Source organism: Nothobranchius furzeri, chromosome 14, assembly GCF_043380555.1.
Source record: "Nothobranchius furzeri strain GRZ-AD chromosome 14, NfurGRZ-RIMD1, whole genome shotgun sequence".
NCBI lineage: Eukaryota > Metazoa > Chordata > Actinopteri > Cyprinodontiformes > Nothobranchiidae > Nothobranchius > Nothobranchius furzeri.
The window spans coordinates 45,227,858-45,247,515 of NC_091754.1; the positions used below are offsets into that span (position 1 = coordinate 45,227,858).

Below are 19,658 nucleotides of genomic sequence, written 5' to 3' on the forward strand. Positions count from 1 at the left end.
GCAGCATCTCTGGACCTGAACTGCACTCTCTGCTCTGCATCATGATTCTACGATACCCCCTTACCACCAGAAATCAGAACCGTGTGGACAAGCCCTCTCCTGGCCAGCACGTTTCCTGGATTCAAGCCAGTAGGGAGGTAAGCTGAGGAACTGGACCCACTGTTGGACAGTCTCTTCTGTAAAGTAAGGCCTCTGCGAGCTCGAGCCGAGCTTGTCCATGAATGGTGAAGGGTTGTACCGCACGCTGGATCACAAGCAGGGCATTTAAGGGTTAAACGTGCCAGTCGAGCTTTGCTGTGGAGAACAATTTCAAAAGAGGAACTGATGATAAAACAGGTGGAGCTCTTATTAAGGTCCTAATAGTGTAGACCACCAATATCCAATCCACCTGGAACACATAATTGGTGCTGAAACCTGTAAAGACACCTGTGACTGACAGGAACCTGACACTGTAGCGTGGCTGATGTGCTGTTGTTGGAGGATCGTGCTCTCTAGAGAGGACACGTCCTCCGTGAGTGCACTGGTCTCCTGAAGGAGATCCTTCTGGAGGTATGCTGTGATTTGGAACCCTTTGGCAAGCGACAGACAGACCGCACGAATTGGACTCCAGTTGAATTTCTATATTACAACCCCCCAGAACCTCCTCTGTTGCCCAGGTAACCAGACTGAATGACAGCTCAGAGGCTGCTCTTAGACATTTCCAAATGAAACTAAATCAAAGCAGAAGGACTTCTTTAATGAAAAAGACCACCCGTTACTCTTCCATTAATCCTATTCTATTATTTATTTATTGCTGACAGGAACCTCTCCTCTGTCCCGACCAGCAGCCGGCGTCTCAATCTCAAAGTCGATAGCCATGATTTGTTGTTTTCAGGTAGATCCCAGGAAATCCCCTCATGAGCTGAGGACGTAGCGTGACCACGAGAGGCCACCGCACGTTTCATAAGTCAGGATGTTGACCGTTCGTACAAACGTTCTAAATTTCGTTCATAGGAGGTAAATTAGGAATTCTTCTATGAAACTCTGATGAATGAGGCCCCTGGACTTTCTGGTTATCTTGAAGACATCTTAGCTTTCATCCAAGAAGCTCCTTCAGTTCTAAAGCTCGGGTTGTGAGTAGGAGGCTTAGAAGTTGTGGTCAGAAACGAACAATAAAGTGATGTCCAATCCATGTGATCGATATCGGTGATCAGCAGCAAAAATCCAGATCAGAGCATCCCTAAACCTAATGCACTTATTACCCAGAATGCTCCTGTTCCTTTACTTTTACATAAATGTTAGTCAGGATTACCAGAAGAACACGCGTAGCCCCAGAGCCACAGGTTGGAGACCTTTTAGTAGTAGGACAGTTGTTAGATCCAGATGTTTACCCCCATAAATACCAGTTAGTGACTCATATTTGTCAAAAATCCACTCAGATCTCATTTGGTCTTTTATTTAGTACAATCAATAAATAATTGGGAGACACACCAACCACTACACACATGATCTCACAGCTGCTGCTCATACAAGCAATATGACCAGATGTGCACCAGAATTTGTATGTTTACCCACTTGTTTCCATGGAAACGGCCTCTTGTTTATTGGATTTTAATCATGAATGTGTGATTGCCTTATTTTGCATTCCTATTAACCAAACGATGGGTCTTCTTGTAACATGTAATGTTCAACAGGCAACATGTTTCACTTGTTGTGTTTAACATGCTATATGTAATGTTTAACATGTAGCACGTTGTTTAACATATTACTAAAATATTTAACATGTTTAATATATAACAAGTAATGTTTTACATCTAGCATGTAACATGTTTAACTTGTTGTGTTTAACATGTTACATGTAATGTTAACATGTAGCATGTTGTTTAACATGTAAACTACAATGTCTGACATGTTGTGTTTAACATGCTCTTCATGTTTTTAAAACTTTGAAATAAACCCACACCTCAGAGGATGACAGGAAAACAGCATTAGGATGACCTTTGACCTGAAGGAAAACAACTGCTTTTTATTGTTAGCTGAACTTATAAACGCTGGTTATGTTTGACGTGTCATGAATGTTTTTGTTTGCCATGTTGAAAATGCTAAGCTAACCAGGGTTAGCTCTCAGCTGTTTTCCTGATGCATTAAAACAAATTATGTTTATAAATAATCAGCGTGTTCTTTGGGGTAATGGAATGACTACAGGATGCATCAGTAGAACATCTCTGATTTGATGTTTAGGAGAGTTAGAGCTGAAAGCTAATAAATAATAAATAAATAATGTCTTTAAATCCATGCTGTAGCTCTTTTTTAAAACACAGAGCAGTTTTGTTTACCTGTTTTCCCGCTACGTTTCGTTTGCGGCTGCAAACTTCCTCAGGCTGACGCTGATGGTGGCGTCACTTCCTTCTCCGTTTAAACGGATTAGCTTAATGACCTGACCTGTGTTGTTTACTGTGTGAAGGTCCTTGAGAGGACCCTGGTCCTGATTTGGTGCTTTATAAATAAATGGAATTGAATTGAAGTTAACTTGAAACCACAATTTTAAGCCGTGTGTTCCTTCCACTTTGTGGAGCGAACACCCACACCCAAATGACAAACCTCCAGAGAAGAGACGCTGATGCTGAGGAGACAACAGGTATTTCATGTGTAGTTTTCTGAATACTTAGTTTATTTGATCTAACGTGTGTTTAGACTGCCGTTATCAACCCAAAGTTCCCTAATCTCAGCACAAGCATCTTTAGCTTCATGTTGTATCTGTTACCAGGCCTTCCCTATTTTAGAGCATATGCCCCAAGCCAAAATGAACCATGTTTGATTTTGAAGTGGCTTTAATTCAAGCAGCAAGTTTGGAAAACTGACAGACTAATGGCAGGCGGCAAAGTTCAGAAAGTAGCTAAAGATGCTACCGTACGTTATCTTTGTCCAAGTTTCAGGATGGCAGCGGGCACAGGGATTGTAACGGTGTTTAAGCCGAGACTGCCGGCGTTCCCGTGTGTTTTCTCAGTCAAAAATTAAAAAGAGGGTTTGCGTGAAGGGATCATGTTGTCTGAATGTAAACTAACGCAGGACCGGAAGCCGCTTGCATCTTTCGCACAAAGCATGACGCCGTGAGAATAAGGTGGATGCTCTAAGCTGGTAATTAAAGTCAGAGTTGATCAAATGAATGACTTATTACCAGCGACAGCAGCAGATCAGGATTGTTTATGAGGACATCATGCCTAAACATGACCTGATTACCTGTTAAACATGAGAATGTAGACGAACCTTTAGTCTGTGATTCAACAGAAACTTGAAAGACTCAAACTGTTCAAAAGAGTCCAACATGAATCTGTTTAAAGAGCTGAGTCAGCAGGTGTTCATCCAGGAACTCAGGTGGACACTCAGTAATAAGGAGTTCATTCCTGAACTACAGCAGATGGAAGTCTCTAAAACCCACAAGACCACCTGAAGCTCAGGAGAGTGTGTGGCTCTACAGATCCCTCGTCTATCAGAAGCACGTGTGTAACTCCACCTCTGAGGTGTCTAATGGTGCACGCTAGTCTCATCTGGATCCACACTGTCCCAGATAAACCCACTCTCCTACATGCCTATTCTTCTCTCTGTTTACAAAAACCGCTAACACAACTACACTAACTCCCACGCCCCGAAAACAACATGACCTGCATATGCCTTTAAGGTTCAAATCCATCATGTCTGACAGGTATCAGGTGAAGGTGGCTTTTATTGGAGGGTCCCTTTCTGCAGCAGAGGTGATGTGGACGAGCCGTGGACAGGATGTGGACGGTGGTGGAGGTCGCTGCTACTGCGTTAGAGCCAGGAGGATGTCTTTAACCAGCATTGTGCCGATCACCATTTTCTCACAGTTCACCGTCAGCTGGGCAACTCCCTCCTCTCCGGTTGCCACGGTGACCAGCACCAAGCTGCCGCTGGTCACCGTTCTGCCAGCAAACCTGTGGGCAGGATGATCAGGAGGAGGGACAGAAGGACTGAGGTCAAAGCAGCAAGGACAGAAGTAAAGTTGAGACACAGAATAAGAGGGAGACATGTCTGTTAGCAGGACGCAGGTCCAGGAGTGGACATGATATCACACATCCTTATTCAGGTGAGTTACATGATTAGGACAGGAGCATTGATACCAACCAATCAGCACACCCATCTGGAAGTGGCTGTTTAACAGCTGAGCATGACGGGACAGCATCAAACATCAGAAACCTCTGATCCAAGATCCGGTTCTGACCAGCTGAGTGGAACACTTCAAACATGCTAGGGCAAGCCCTTTGTGTATCTTTAGGTTTACACTCCTGTACAGGTACTGTCTAGCCCAGGACTCACCTGCAGCATAGTTGGGTTCATTTGGGACAGCTTATTCAGCGCTGGATTAGATTTGCATCACACTCAGATTAGAAGTTTGTGAATGAATTTAATTTTGGAACATTTTCAGTGAATAGTGAGCATACGGACCACTTTCCACACTCGACTACTTTCTTCTACAATCTGCTCTTTAACTGTATTATTTCCTGCTATTTCAGCTGTTAACTTTATTTTCTCTCTAAGTGTTTTTCTCCCCAGAAGAAGCTACAACGATGTTCTGCTGAGCTGTGGTAGCCTCATGGAGGGGGCCATCAGCTAAAACACTGCTGCTAACCACTTAAACATTCTCCCTCTCCTGATAATAACATTTTACTCTCTTTGACATTGAATATGTTACTACTAGTTTACCTGTTTAATTATAGATTCACTAGAATAAATACAATAAAGTTTAACTCTCGCCAAATACAATATTTACTAAGAAATCACAATGTAACCATAGACACACTATATATGGCGTGTGTGTGTGTGTGTGTGTGTGTGTGTGTGTGTGCGTGCGTGCGTGTGTGCGTGCGTGCGTGCGTGCGTGCGTGCGTGCGTGTGTGTGTGTGTGTGTGTGTGTGTGTGTGTGTGTGTGTCTGCTCTGTCTTCTCGATCCCCAGTGAGTTGTGGAGGATGGCTGCTTATACTGAGCCAGGATCCTCTGGAGGTTTCTTCCTGTTAAAAGGGAGTTTTCCTCTCCACTGTCGCTGCATGTTTGGTTAGTATGAGGATTGCTGTAAAGACTCTGACACTAGTCAGTGACTCGATGCAACCTGCTGGGTTCCTTATATAGGAAACTTTTTTTCTGATTATCTTAATAAACTAAGGAATTAATGGAGCGGTTTGCAGCTGAGTGTGAAACAGCTGGGATGAGAATCAGCTCCTCTAAATCTGAGACCATGGTCTTGATTCAGAAAAGGGTAGAACGCCTTCTCTGGGTCAGGGATGAGGTCCTGCACCAAGTGGAGGAGTTTAAATATCTCGGGGTCTTGTTCACAAATGAGGGAAAACTGGAGCGTGAGATCGATAGGCGGATTGGTGCTGCATCTGCAGTGATGCGGGCGTTGTACCGGTCTGTCATGGTGAAGAGAGAGCTAAGTCAGAAGGCGAAGCTCTCGATTTACCAGTCGATCTACGTTCCCACCCTCACCTATGGTCATGAGCTTTGGGTAGTGATCGAAAGAACGAGATCACGGATACAAGCGGCTGAAATGAGTTTTCTCCGAAGAGTGGCTGGGCTCTCCCTTAGAGATAGGGTGAGACTCTCGGTCATCCGGGAGGGGCTCGGAGTAGACCCGCTGCTCCTCCACATCGAGAGGAGCCAGTTGAGGTGGCTCGGGCATCTGGTCAGGATGCCTCCTGGACGCCTCCCTGGTGAGGATTTCCAGGCACGTCCAACCGGGAGGAGACCTTAAAGAAGACCCAGGACACGCTGGAGGGACCATGTCTCTCAGCTGGCCAGGGAACGCCTTGGGATTTCCCAGGAGGAGCTGGCCCAAGTGGCTGAGGAGAGGGAAGTCTGGGCCTCTCGCCTTAAGGCTACTGCCCCTGCGACCCGACTCTAAATAAGCGGAAGAAAATGGATGGATGAACAGAGGGATGACATGTGCTCTTTTAGACTGATTGAAGACCAGACGCGCCGCTGCATTCTGGTTCTTTTGAAGAGGTCTCAGTCCAGGCTGGAGGACCACATAGAAGGCCATTGCAGTAGTCGAGGTGGGAGACGACAGTAGATTGCACCAGGAGCTGGGTGGCATATTGTGTTAGGTATGGCCTGATCTTTCATGTGTTATACAGCACGAAGCAGAATGAATGAGCAACAGAGGCAACGTTACCTTTAAAGGTCAGCTGGTCATCAATCACAACACCCAAGTTTCAAACTGCCTTTGAAGGATCCAGAGACAGGGAATCGTTTTGGATTGAGATTTTGTGCCGTATGGATGGTTTCATGGGATGACAAGTAATTCAGTTTTAGAGAAGTTGGGTTGGAGATGCTTCCCCACAGGATGGTTATTTAGCATGAGCTGTGAGCTTTGGATGAACTGGTTAAAACAGGAAGTGGTTCACTTTTAATGAAATGGTTGTTTATAAACTTTGACCAACCAGAGATAAATGTGTCTAGATGTTTACCAAGACCCTCAGCCACTCCCCTTTCTGTGATGCTTAGAAAGCGTATTTCACCTAATATATGGAGTAAGTCTGTTAAAGATTCATTTGTTAATACAGAATATGATTGTAAACAACCTGTGGATTAAAAAAATAATTTTCCGAGAGCAGACTAACATTTTTTAAGGAGAAAAAGTTTCGTCCTCTGAAGAGACTTGTGTGTTGCAGACCAGAGCCGTGGAAAGCACACAGTTAACCCTTCATGAAGCTGTGTGCTTTCTGGTTGGAGACCAGACAGTTAAGATGTGGGACACTGTTTGTCCCACCACCTGATGCAGTGCGGCGCGGACCATGGATGTTGTGTAAGTGTTTCAGGTTTACTGCAGACAAACGGAACATTAAACTAAATAAATAAAAAAAATTTATCATTCTATTGTGGAGATAAAAGTGAAATAAAATAAAAAAGATAAAAGCAAAATGCCTTTTGTTATGATTGTCTTTAGTAGAAATAAACAAGACATAATTACTGAGAAGCAGACGGCCAGGCTGGTAGCTGCTATCGTATCCTGTGACCTTAATGTAACCTCAGGAATAACTATATCAAGCTATCTTCACTGATGGTGTAGTTTATAAAAAAAAGTGCATTTGACCTCTGACATCTGCACATTACTGAGATGCAGACAACATTTAATGTCACATTTCTCTGCAGTAAACACACACTTAAATAATATCCATGTCTACACCAGACTCTTCATTTGGAATCATAGCATGTCCACGGAAGATCCCACATTTCTTGCCTCTGATTGGCTAGAACGGCTCTACTATGATTGGCTAATTCATGTAGCAGCAAACCATCCCTAAGTGCAGACTGTCCAGCGACACCACCACTTGTGTGCTGAGTGGTGTTTCTGTGGAGCACACAGACTACCTTCCACTGATCACCTCATGCTGTATTTTAGTCTGTCCCACACCTGGAACGGGTTTGCTATGACCCCTCAGTCACCAACACTACACGTAAAGCAAGGCTTCTTACGTTGGACTGAATCAGGTCAGGCTCCAACACACCTGACTTCTGATTGACAGGCTTCTGCAGAGCCTGAAGAGCTGCTGCACTGGTGGTTCAGCCACTGAATCAGGAGTGTTGGAGCAGAGAAGCCACCAAACCTGCTGGTTACCAGCCCTCCAGGACCAGGATTGGGCACCCCTGGGTTAATGAAGCCACAAAACTGAGTGTGCTGTCGTCTGAAGCAACAACAAACAAGTAACTACCAATATGGTGGCCGCGCCAGTGATGACGACACGATCACAAGCCCTTTTGTGAATGAACTGTCAGTGAAGGCCTTCGCATCACAACCCTACCTCTTCTGGTTCCCACTCCACTGTTGTCGCTTCTTGTCCTCTCCTGATCATGCGAGTGGCTTTAGGGATGTGAAACTTTCAAACCGGAGAGGGTTGATGTCACATTTCAGTTAAGTGTGAATCACACAAAAAAATCAGAATTGAGCATCAAGGTCTGCAGTGTGAACCTAGCCTAAGTGCATGCCCCCTGAGTTGCTAATGGGTTGTCTCCATTCAGCCACCTTTGTGGGTTTAGTGCCCCCTGGAGTCCAACCCACAGACTGCAACCAACCACTGTCTACTACTATCGTGACCCCGGTGCTTGAGGCTAGCAGCTCCTTCTCAAACAATCACCACTTTTAGATAAGAGTAGAGATCAGAGCATCTCACCTGCACTCATTGTCTGAGCCACAGGGGACTCTGCTGAGGTGAGCGGCCGTGGTCACTCTCTGGACGATGGCGTGCTCATTCCGATACTTAGCATCCAGAATTAGCTTCTCTGTGAGCTCATTCATACCCATCAGCTGACCTGGAACAAACCAACAACCAGTCTTTAACATAAGACGGTGCAACCAGGGGACAGAAACATGGATTCAGAGGTGTTTGTTGTCTGAAATGAAAAAAAAAAAGTTCCTAAATATTTCTGCGAGCTGTAGAAATGGAACGGCCCAACATACAGTCTCCATCCCTAACATTAACACTTAGGAACGATTTGTTAAAAAAACATAAAGAGCGCAGCTTCACTAAGAAGCTTATCAGGATAATTATGATAAAGAGAAGTCCGCGCCCCATACCCCATCTATGCTGCCATCATGTACCCTTTTGTAAAAGGACACACACTACCACCGCGGCCTGACCACCTAAACGACCCAAGGCTCCCTGATGCCGCCACGCCACGCCGTTGTTTAAAGATCGGCTTAACAGACATGTTTCAGGTTTGGCGCCGCAGTACGTCACCATTGCTGCTGAACAATCTCACGTCCGTGAGAGGACATCTGAGTGTTTATTAAAAAAGACAATGAACATTTAATGTAACTTGCTTGTTGCTAAAATGTAAGAAAACTTTATTTTTATTTCCTGTTTTTCTGCCAAACCAGCTATACTTCAGCATTAATGAACTCAATACTGCTGGAGTATTAAACAACCTGTACTTTACTGTAGGACTCACCTTGCTCCCTTTTAAACTCGTTTTCTGTGAGGAACACGGGCCTCATAAGTTCTCCAACTGGAGGTTGGATCGACACAAAGAACTTCCTGGTGGAGGTGCTGCAAAAACAGAAAACAAAAACAAAGTCTGAACTTTCTCTAATCAGAATACAAACCCTGAATATGAGATTTTGTGTCTCAAACCAAAACATCCATGTTTATTCTAACAAGGGGATCAGGGTTGTGGTCAGGGTCACAGATATGTACACGAAGCACCACAGAGGTGGGTTTTAGGGTGATGAGACCCAGTTCCACACTGTGATGCTTCTACTAATACCTGGCATGATGATAAAGACAAAAGCAACATTTTTCTTATGGGGGAGAATTAAAAAGTTAGTTTGTTTTCTCGCAATTAAGGAAATGAAGGCTACTCCTGACCACAAATAAGAGCTAATAAAAGATACAGATGCTTGTGTATTTAAATTTGGATCATTCTTTTATGTTGAGGAGTTCATTTTACAGCTTTAATAGTTGATTCCTTACTTTCGCTGTACAGATGATTCGTTAATAAAAAAGACGTTATGCATTTATAACTAAACATTAAGCAGGAAATGTTCAGACAGTTAGAATTAACATAAAAGGTACATAAGGTATTCCTGCAGTTAAATGTCACATGAAGTAATACCCAAACATGTATCTCATTATAGAGCTATAAAGGCACACTTCCAAAGATTCAAGGTAAGGTTGTTCATATTGTAGAATAAATAATAATAATAATAATACTACAACAACAATAATAATAATAATAATAATAATAATAATACATTTTATTTAAAAGCACCTTTCAAAAACACCACAAGATACAATAAAAAACAGTAAAATACCAGAATAAAGCAAATCAAACAAGTCACAAGTCATAGGCAGTTTTGAACGGATGAGTCTTGAGTCTGGATTTGAAAAGGGTGAGGTTATCAATGTTTCGGATGCCTGGGGGAGTGCGTTCCAAAGACGGGGAGCAGAGCGGCTGAAAGCTCTGCTCCCCATGGCGGTGAGGCGTGCAGAAGGGGCAAGGTGGAGGGAAGGAGAGTGAGGCTAGAACAATGTTGTTAATCTTACATAATGAGAGAACACGGGGTAACTTGGTAATGGAGAGTTTGCGGGAAACAGAAACTGAGATGAGGAAGTGGTCAGTGAAGGGGACACACCAGAACAGCAAACTAAAGCCAGAGTGTGACCTTTAATGTGAGTGGGAACATTAACCTACTGATAAAAACCAAATCCATCCAACGATGAGGAGAAATCCTTGGTTAGGGGGAGAGCTGTGTTATCCATATGTATATTAAAATCACCAAGTACAATTACATTGGGAGAGAGAGTGGAGAGATGAGTGAGAAGAACACTAAATTCATTTTAAAAGTCAGGGTTGAACATGGGGGGGATGGTAAATTGAGGCAATTACAGAATACTTCACTACTTGCAACAAATAAAACAAATGTTTCATTGTTAGTATTTTCATACACTTTTATATTAAGGTGGAAAAAATGCTAGCAAGTGGCAGCAAGTCTTAGTCATCTTCAGGAGGAGCTAGGTGTCACGAACAGAACTCCGAAGACCCGTAATGATGCCAAACACAGTAAAAATAGATTTTAAAAAGTCTTTATTTGCAGCAGAGTTACCAGGAGGGCGAGGCTGGAGACAGAGTCGGGGACAGGCGAAGAGTAAATGAGGAGGCAGAGGAGGGTGAAGGATGGGAGTCATGACAGACCCCCCCCCCCCCCCCCCCCCCCCCCCCCCAAGGGCGGAAACCAGACGCCCACAGGAAACCAGAGCAGAGCGGGAGGAGGGGGACCAGGAGGGAGGGCCAGAAGAGTCTGGGGGGCCGGTGACGGGGGACCAGGAGCCGGGGCTGCTGGAGTCTGGGGGGCCGGTGACGGGGGACCAGGAGCCGGGACTGCGGGAGTCTGGGGGGGTGGGGGTGGGGGGTGGTGACGGGGAACCAGGAGCCGGGACTGCGGGAGTCTGGGGGGCCGGCGACGGGGGACCAGGATCCGGGACTGCGGAAGTCGGGGGATAGAGGACACTGGAGGACGAGGACTAAGAGGTGACTCTGGACTAAGATACTGAGGGGACACTAGAGGACAAGGACTAAGAGGGGACTCTGGACTAAGACTAAGACTAAGAGGGGACACTGGACTACGGAGGGGACTCTGGAGACTGAGGGGACGGAGAGGACACTGGACTACGACTAAGAGGGGACACTAGAGGAGGACGACTAAGAGGGGACACTAGAAGAGGACGACTAAGAGGGGACACTAGAAGAGGACGACTAAGAGGGGACACTAGAAGAGGACGACTAAGAGGGGACACTAGAGGAGGACTACTAAGAGGGGACACTGGACTAAGGCTAAGACACTGAGGGGACCCCGGGCTAAGAGGGGATACTAGAGACTGAGGGGACAGAGGGAACTCTGGGACTGGTGGGGACATAGACTCTGGGACTGGTGGGGATGTAGACTCTTGTGGGGACACTTGAGACTGGGACACTTAAGACTGGAACACTTGAGACTGGAACACTTGAGGGGACTCTTGAGACTGGAAAACTTGAGGGGACTCTTGAGACTGGGACTCTTGTGACTGGATCACTTGAGACTGGAACACTTGAGGGGACGTCAACTCCGAGACTTGAGACGTGGACGTCGACTCCGAGACTTGAGACGTGGACGTCGACTCCGAGACTTGAGACGTGGACATCGACTCCGAGACTTGAGACGTGGACATCGACTCCGAGACTTGAGACGTGGACATCGACTCCGAGACTTGAGACGTGGACAACGAATCCGAGACTTGAGACGTGGACGTCGACTCCGGAACAGGAAGGACAGGAGCCTCTTGGACGGGCTCGACCGAAGCCTGTGCGTCCTCTTGGACCACCGCCGAAGCAGGATGCGATGCGTCCTCTTGGACCACCGCCGAAGCAGGATGCGATGCGTCCTCTTGGACCACCGCCAAAGCAGGATGCGATACTTCCTCTTGGACCACCGCCAAAGCAGGATGCGATACTTCCTCTTGGACCACCGCCAAAGCAGGATGCGATGCGTCCTCTTGGACCACCGCCGAAGCAGGATGCGATGCGTCCTTCTGGACCACCGCCGAAGCAGGATGCGATGCGCCCTCCTGGACCACCGCCGAAGCAGGATGCGATGCGTCCTCCTGGACCACCGCCAAAGCAGGATGCGATGCGTCCTCCTGGACAACCGCCGAAGCAGGATGCGATGCGTCCTCCTGGACAACCGCCGAAGCAGGATGCGATGCGTCTTCCGGGGCCGCCGCCGAAGCAGGATGCGATGTGTCCTCCGGGGCCGCCGCCGAAGCAGGATGCGATGCGTCCTCCGGGGCCGCCGCCGAAGCAGGATGCGATGCGTCCTCCGGGGCCGCCGCCGAAGCAGGATGCGATGCGTCCTCCGGGGCCGCCGCCGAAGCAGGATGCGATGCGTACTCCGGGACCGCCGCCGAAGCAGGATGCGATGCGTACTCCGGGACCGCCGCTGAAGCAGGATGTGATGCGTACTCTGGGACCACCGCCAGAGCAGGACGCGATGCGTACTCCGGGACCACCGCCAGAGCAGGACGCGATGCGTCCTCCAGGACCACCGCCAGAGCAGGATGCGAAGCGTCCTCCGGGACCACCGCCAGAGCAGGATGCGATGCGTTCTACGGAACCACCGCCGAAGCAGGATGCGATGCGTCCTCCGGGACCACCGCCGAAGCAGGATGCGATGCGACCTCCGGGACCACCGCTGAAGCAGGATGTGATGCGTTGGAGGGTTCTGGGGAAGGTGACCACCTCTCACAGCAGGTCAGACCCTCTGCGGTGACATCCTTAAGTGCAGACCCATATACCCTCCGGACATAAAGGTAGTAATTACGAAGGGCTGGAACTGCTATCAATTCTGGATGGGTGGAGAAGATGACATTCAACCTTTCAGCCGCCCGCAGACGTAAGTGGGGGTAGGTCGGCTTGGCAAAGACCTCCTACACAGCTTCCTCGACCATCTGCATCATCGTCTGAACAATCTCCTCCGTTGGGACCGGTCCAGAAGCAGAACATGAGGTGTCGTCCGAGGAACCTGCCGATACCAGCACGGGAGAAGGATCAACCCTCTTATCAGCTCTAGAAAACCTCCGGGACCGCTGCCGTCGTGACCTGACAGGAGGGGTTTGAGGCTGGAGCGGCGCAACAACAGGAGAGGTGGAACCTCTGTGGGGCAATGACCTGATTGTCAGACCTGTTCCCCAGAGCGGTGACTCCTGTTCCCGTTCAAGCTCCATAAACTCAAGGAGTGTGAGATCTTCCATGACAGGTCAGAGAGAGAAAAAAAATACTCCCAAGTGCTGTGTCGGCGTCGGGTCAGACTTTTGGCCAGATTATTCTATCACAAACAGAACTCAGAAGACCCGTAATGAAGCCAAACACAGTAAAAATAGATAAAAAAAGTCTTTATTTGCAGCAGAGTTACCATGAGGGCGAGGCTGGAGACAGAGTTGGGGACAGGTGAAGGTCGAAATGGCAGGCAGCGTGCAAGGCAGGGGTCAGGAGAAAAACAAGGTCCGTAGGCAGAAAACAGGCAGGGAGAATGGCTGGAAGATTTACTAGCAATAACGTTCAATAATCTGGCAGTGAATGACTGGATGGCTGGTTCTTTTGTAGCAGGGGAAACAGGTGTGAGTAATGAGCTGAGGAGTCAGGAGCAGGTGAAGTGGATGAAGGCTGATTACAGGAACAGGTGAGATGAATGAAGTTGATTGTGATGCTGACTGAGGTTGCTAGGGAAAACAGGGCTGGGCTGGAGCTTGGTGAGGGGACCAGTTGAGCTGAATGAAGAGTAAATGAGGAGGCAGAGGAGGGTGAAGGATGGGAGTCATGACATAGGAGGATCAGTAAGGAAGTTTCTTTTCTCAGCAGATGCCACTCAAGAAGAATCCAAGCAGACGTCAGAGCAGTGTTGGGCCAAGCTGATTAAAGCCCAACACAGGAAAGGTTGAGAACAGAATGGCTGGAGTGGATGGTAGTTTTTCCGATTGGAAATGGGAGAACTACACCGAGGCGCTGGAAGCTGTTTAAAGCCACAGACCGGGACACTGAGGCAGGCTTAGACTCAGTCACATGTGGAGCCTGTGGAAAGTATTTCGTTTTGTCTTTAGCCACGCAGACCGTTTACTGTAGCACAAAAATACTTCTTTATTAAATCACACTTGATCGTTAGTTTAACCCCGCCTGCTGACATGAGAGTGAAACTCTCCTGAAATTGCAGACCCATACCGAAACACACATAATAACTCACTTTGCCTGTGCAGAACCTTGCAGCTTTTGGGGACTTTGGTATGTACAGACCTATAGCAGTTAGAGTGTTGGGCTAGTGTGCAGGTCCACAGCCTGATCTCAGCAGTAACTTTAGTAGCTGCATTTACTAGTCGGATGTTTTCAATCCTTTAATGGGAAACTGTTTAAAATACGAGGACTAATATGGATTTTCTACTTTGTTTATTTAGCCATTGTGAGTCCATGTGAGGTGAGCAGAGTAAATCAACAAAAATGCTGCTTTGAAACGACCAAACTCAAAGATGTTTAGAGACACAAATTATTTAGCAGAAAATATTCAATAACACTCAAATATAAAAACATGAAATCTGCTTTAGCTGGCTAAATAAATTACTGCCAACACTACCGGGATTCAAATCCACGTCAGCACATGGCAAAGCGAGTTACCCAGCAATGTCAACCTCTGGACCACCATAGCCAATACAGTAACTGACTCACCTAAGACACTCTTGTAAGCACCTTTTTTCAGATCAGGCATGAGCAGAGATTCATTGAAAGTAACAGTTTTATTATTGGGTATAAATTCACGCTGACAAAAATAACTCATATGTAAGATAAATGACATCTCAATAGTTCCAACGGTAACATTTGATCATATACTGTGCATACCTTTTGCTCTCAAAGGTTTAAAATAGTATGATATGGAACCTTTAAAACACAGACTTCAGGAAGAGTCTACCGCTTGTACCTTAAAATACTGACTTCAGGAAGGTTCTGCCTTAAAAGGAACTCCACCTATAATAAGCCACAACTTTTCTGTTGTACCAAACTATGTCGTTAGAAAAACCCAAAATATTGCTGTTTATTCATAAATCTATAATATTTAGTACATTTTTGGACATATGTAGGACGCCGTGTTTTCCGCACGCAATGCACTCTGGGGGTGATGACGTACAGTCGTTGTGCTTGGAAGAATAGCTATTGACGCTAGTGTTTGTTTACGTGCTCACCGTATTAATAATGAAGTAAAATGCCGCATTGTGCTGCTTTTGGGTGTAATTTCCAGTAAGAGGGCAACATGGGGAGTGATCTGAGTTTACACAGCTTTCCCACTGGCAAGAAGAGGAGAAAGCAGTGGGAAGATGTCTGTGGACAGACACAACTTCCCATAGATCCGCGGCTGTGTTCCTAACATTTTTCGTCTGATACGTTTGAGGCTTATGGTGGACGACGATAACTTAAAGAGCTCGCCAGAGCAGCTGGATATAAGAGAAGGCAGAAACAAAATGTTTTACCTAACATTTACCCACACAAGGAGCCTAAACGCCCTCGGAGGGACAAGAGTCGCTGGATGCTCTCCTGAGCCGACAACCCGCTCCTGCAGCTGCTGCTTCTGTCATGTTCAGCGAGCCATCGGACACGTCACTCGTCACGGAAGAAGCTGAACATTCACCTCCCCGTCAGTAAAACAAGCTGTAAGTGTAGCAATACAGTGTTCCCCACATATCTGCAGAAATTATTAGTCGTTTCACTGAATATCCTAATCATCTATGAAGCACACGACAGCTCTGGATGCTAAAATTCTCCAAAATTATTCACAATTGAATAAGTTTGATCACACAATAGCTTACCGTTAACTTCTGCTGACACAAATTTGAGCACTCTCCCTCTCTGTTACCATGGAGACACATTTGCAGCACATGCACCACCGGTTTTGTCCAGCTCTCGCTTCATCCCGCCCTTCTTGCTCTTCATTTTGATGCTGGTTTTGTGAAACATGGTCAGTGATGTCATCATTAATGTTTCACTCTGGTTCAAAGTGAAAAGGCTGAACAGATGACATGTTGATGTCATTGAACAGATACTAAAGGGTCCCAAAGCCGGCCGGTGCAACCAAGGTACAACCATATGATGCCACTACCCAGAGTGCATTGCGACGCTAACAACAATGGCGACCTACGAGTTAAACCATTTTTACAAAAATGAAGACATTAAGGTTTTTTACACCACTTTCATATTACTGATACTAACATTTATCTTTTGAGAACCACAAAGTTTTGTAACCTGGGTTCCTTTTAAAGTGACACATTTTTACTGTTGATCACTGGAAATATCCATCAAAATGTTGAAAATATTGGCGCGCTTGTAACATCTACCCATTAAAATCAGTTATAAAATACATGGGTGTGGATTAATGGGAGTGATGCCACCAACACCGGTGACTCTGATGATAACTAGAGACATAAGCCGAAACATGTCAGGTAAAAATTTATTTTTACCAAACTGTGGAAATAACGAACAAAGAAAATGATTACAGAGATAAACTAAAAACCAGCGTGCTAAAGAGTCACATGAGTGTGGGTCTAAGTCATGGCGACACCACTTTCCTACTACATGAGCCCATGAGGACAAAACACATTTACTGATTTGTAAAAAGTAGTTATAAAACCTTCGTCATCCATAAACATTGTTGTTTGACACATTTACCTCTTCACTCATTGCCAGTGATGAAAGGGAGTTTGATCTTCTTGTCATTTTTCACACTTTGCTGGAGGTTGAACGATCTGAAGTACTCGTTTGAAAATTGTGCTTCCAGGGATTTATGACCCTACAGGCCATCTGTTGGTAAGGTCTTACTCGAACATAAAAATACTGCTTGCTTGCAATGATTTAGGTATCGCCAGGGAAAATGCACATCGTCACTTTAAAACACAGACTCACCACAGTTGGAGGTTTGCTGCTTGGGTCGAGTCACAGAAATCAATTCCCATAACCGCTGAGGCCGTGTCACCCGCTGGCAGCAATTCTGTCAGAGCAGCAATAACAACACAAAAAATAAAAGAGAAATAAAAGCTTCTGACCTATAGTAACCTCTGTGCTAGAGCTCAGAAAGAAGATCTGGACTGTAGAGAGACATGAAAACCACCCGGAGAGACAGTGATGGGAATAAAACTACATTGGTGGATGATCTTGTCTAACATGAGAAGGGACATTATCCTGGTTTCTTTATAGTTCCTCTCCCATTAGGCCAAGCAATTATCAGGTGGTGGTCGTGCAACAGCAGATCCACAAACATACTGCAACCTTCAGAAACAGTCAAAAAGCAGAGAAAAGAAACCACTTCTCACCAATCTCTGGGAACTCCTTCACCCTCATCCCTGACTGCAGCTTCACATCCTTCATGTGCAGGTTTTTGGTTTCAGAGGTGGAGTTGTTGGTGAACTGCAGCTGAACTGCCACCATGTTTGCGTCGGGGCTGAAGGGCTGGCGGCCAAAGCAGTACTCCACTGACAGACCCTCCCCTGTGATGCGGTGCAGCAGCTCGTAGCTTTTCAGAGTGCCGGAGGGAGTGATGGTCTGAAAAATCGTATCTCCTGATGTTAAATCAGTTGATGGTTAAAGGGCGAAGATGCTAACAGTGAAATGTGTGAAGTTCTCACAGATGGTGCGAGGACAGAGTCTGACAAGGACAGTCCCTCCAGGTCTGTCACCAGGCTGTTTGAAAGTAAGGTGCTGATGGGTGTGACTTGAGGGGAGGTAGCAGGTTCAACTGGAAAACAAATCCAAGTTTACTTTGGTTCATTTATTAATGTGGTTCATTATTGAAATACAGTTCATTTGTTTGAGACAAGCCCTGTTCAGCAGCCTATGTCCCTGTCCAGCTGTTTTAGGTCTCTGTCCAGTACTTGTAAGTCCTCATCTAGCTGTTTTACGTTGCAGTCTAGAAGTTTTACATCCCTGTCCAGCTGTTTTGGGTACATGTCCAACTCTTTTACGTATCTGTCCAGTAGTTTTCGGTCTCTGCCCAGTACGTGTAAGTCCCCATGTAGCTGTTTTAGGTCTCTTGTCCAGCTGTTTTAGGTCTCTGTCCAGCTGTTTTAGGTCCCTGTCCAGCTGTTTTAAGTCTCTGTCCAGCTGTTTTAGGTCCCTGTCCAGCTGTTTTAGGTCCCTGTCCAGCTGTTTTAAGTCTCTGTCCAGCTGTTTTAGGTCCCTGCCCAGCTGTTTCTGGCCTCGGTTCAGTTGTTTTAGGTCTCTATCCAGCTGTTTTAGTTCTCTGTCCAGCTGTTGCATGTCTCTGTCCAGGTGTTTTAGGTCTCTGTCCAGGTGTTTTAGGTCTCTGTCCAGCTGTTGTATGTCTCTGTCCAGGTGTTTTAGGTCTCTGTCCAGCGGTTTTACGTCCCTGTCCAGATGTTTTAGGTCTCTGTCCAGCTGTTTTAGGTCCCTGCCCAGCTGTTTTCGGCCTCGGTTCAGCTGTTTTAGGTCTCTGTCCAGCGGTTTTACGTCCCTGTCCAGATGTTTTAGGTCTCTGTCTAGCTGTTTTAGGTCCCTGCCCAGCTGTTTTTGGCCTCGGTTCAGATGTTTTAGGTCTCTGTCCAGCTGTTTTAGGTCCCTGCCCAGCTGTTTTTGGCCTCGGTTCAGATGTTTTAGGTCTCTGTCTAGTACGTTTAAGTCCTCATCTAGCTGTCTTAGGTTGCAGTCTAGAAGTTTTACATCCCTGTCCAGCTGCTTTGGGTACACGTCCAACTCTTTTACGCATCTGTCCAGTAGTTTTCGGTCTCTGCCCAGTATGTGTAAGTCCCCATCTAGCTGTTTTAGGTCTCTTGTCCAGCTGCTTTAGGTCTCTGTCCAGCTGTTTTAGGTCTCTGTCCAGCAGTTTTAGGTTCCTGTCCAGCAGTTTTAGGTCTCTGTCCAGCTGTTTTCGGCCTCGGTTCAGCTGTTTTAGGTCCCTGTCCAGCTGTTTTAGGTCTCTGTCCAGCTGTTTTAGGTCCCTGCCCAGCTGTTTTCGGCCTCGGTTCAGCTGTTTTAGGTCCCTGTCCAGCTGTTTTAAGTCTGTCCAGTACGTTTAAGTCCCCATCTAGCTGTCTTAGGTTGCAGTCTAGAAGTTTTAGGTATCCATCTAACTGTTTTAATTCCCCATCCAGCTTTTTTAGTTCCCCGTCCAACTCTTTTACATATCCGTCCAGCTGTCCTAGGTCTCTATCAAGCTGTTTTAGATCACTGTCCAGTACATTTAGGCCCCCATCCAACAATTTTATTTCCCTGCCCAGCTTTTTTAGGGACCTGTCCAGTACTTTTAGGTCCCCATTGAGCTACTTTAGTTCCCCATCCAGGTGTGTGGGTCCCCGTCCAGCTGTTTTACGTGTTTGTCCAGCTGTTTTATGTCTGCATTTTAAAATAACAGGTGGAAAGACTCACAGTCATCAAGGTCAAGCAGAGACATTTCCTTCTTCTCTTTCTTGACAGGTTTAGGAGGAGTTCTAGATACAGGTGCCTATAGAAGACCCAGAAAAAACAACCTGAAAATCTGTCAGCTTTCAAACATCTGGATTTTTCTTGTGGTCAGTGGAAGGTCCTAGTCTGTGTTGGACCTTAGACATCTGTAGGTGTTTTACTTTGGGCAGGGCAGTGCCATGTT

General features: G+C 46.2%; 1 protein-coding gene across 10 annotated transcripts in view; it reads right to left on the reverse strand.

Moving 5' to 3' along the window:
* Nucleotides 1–1,419: 1,419 nt before the first annotated feature.
* The window catches only part of LOC107380829 (adaptor related protein complex 3 subunit beta 2), a 65,740-nt gene continuing 47,501 nt past the window's right edge, over nt 1,420–19,658 (reverse strand). For 7 of the 10 annotated variants that reach the window (XM_015952194.3, XM_054743084.2, XM_015952195.3 and 4 more), the window contains 7 exons: nt 19,439–19,514; nt 17,683–17,792; nt 17,371–17,599; nt 16,964–17,048; nt 8,945–9,042; nt 8,167–8,305; nt 1,420–3,968 (listed from right to left, as the gene is read on the reverse strand). In XM_015952194.3, coding sequence (XP_015807680.1) covers nt 3,782–3,968; nt 8,167–8,305; nt 8,945–9,042; nt 16,964–17,048; nt 17,371–17,599; nt 17,683–17,792; nt 19,439–19,514 — 924 coding nt within the window. In that variant the 3' untranslated portion in view covers nt 1,420–3,781. The remainder of the gene's footprint in view (nt 3,969–8,166; nt 8,306–8,944; nt 9,043–16,963; nt 17,049–17,370; nt 17,600–17,682; nt 17,793–19,438; nt 19,515–19,658) is intronic. The other 3 variants (XM_015952196.3, XM_015952198.3, XM_054743083.2) reach the window with 1 other exon arrangement.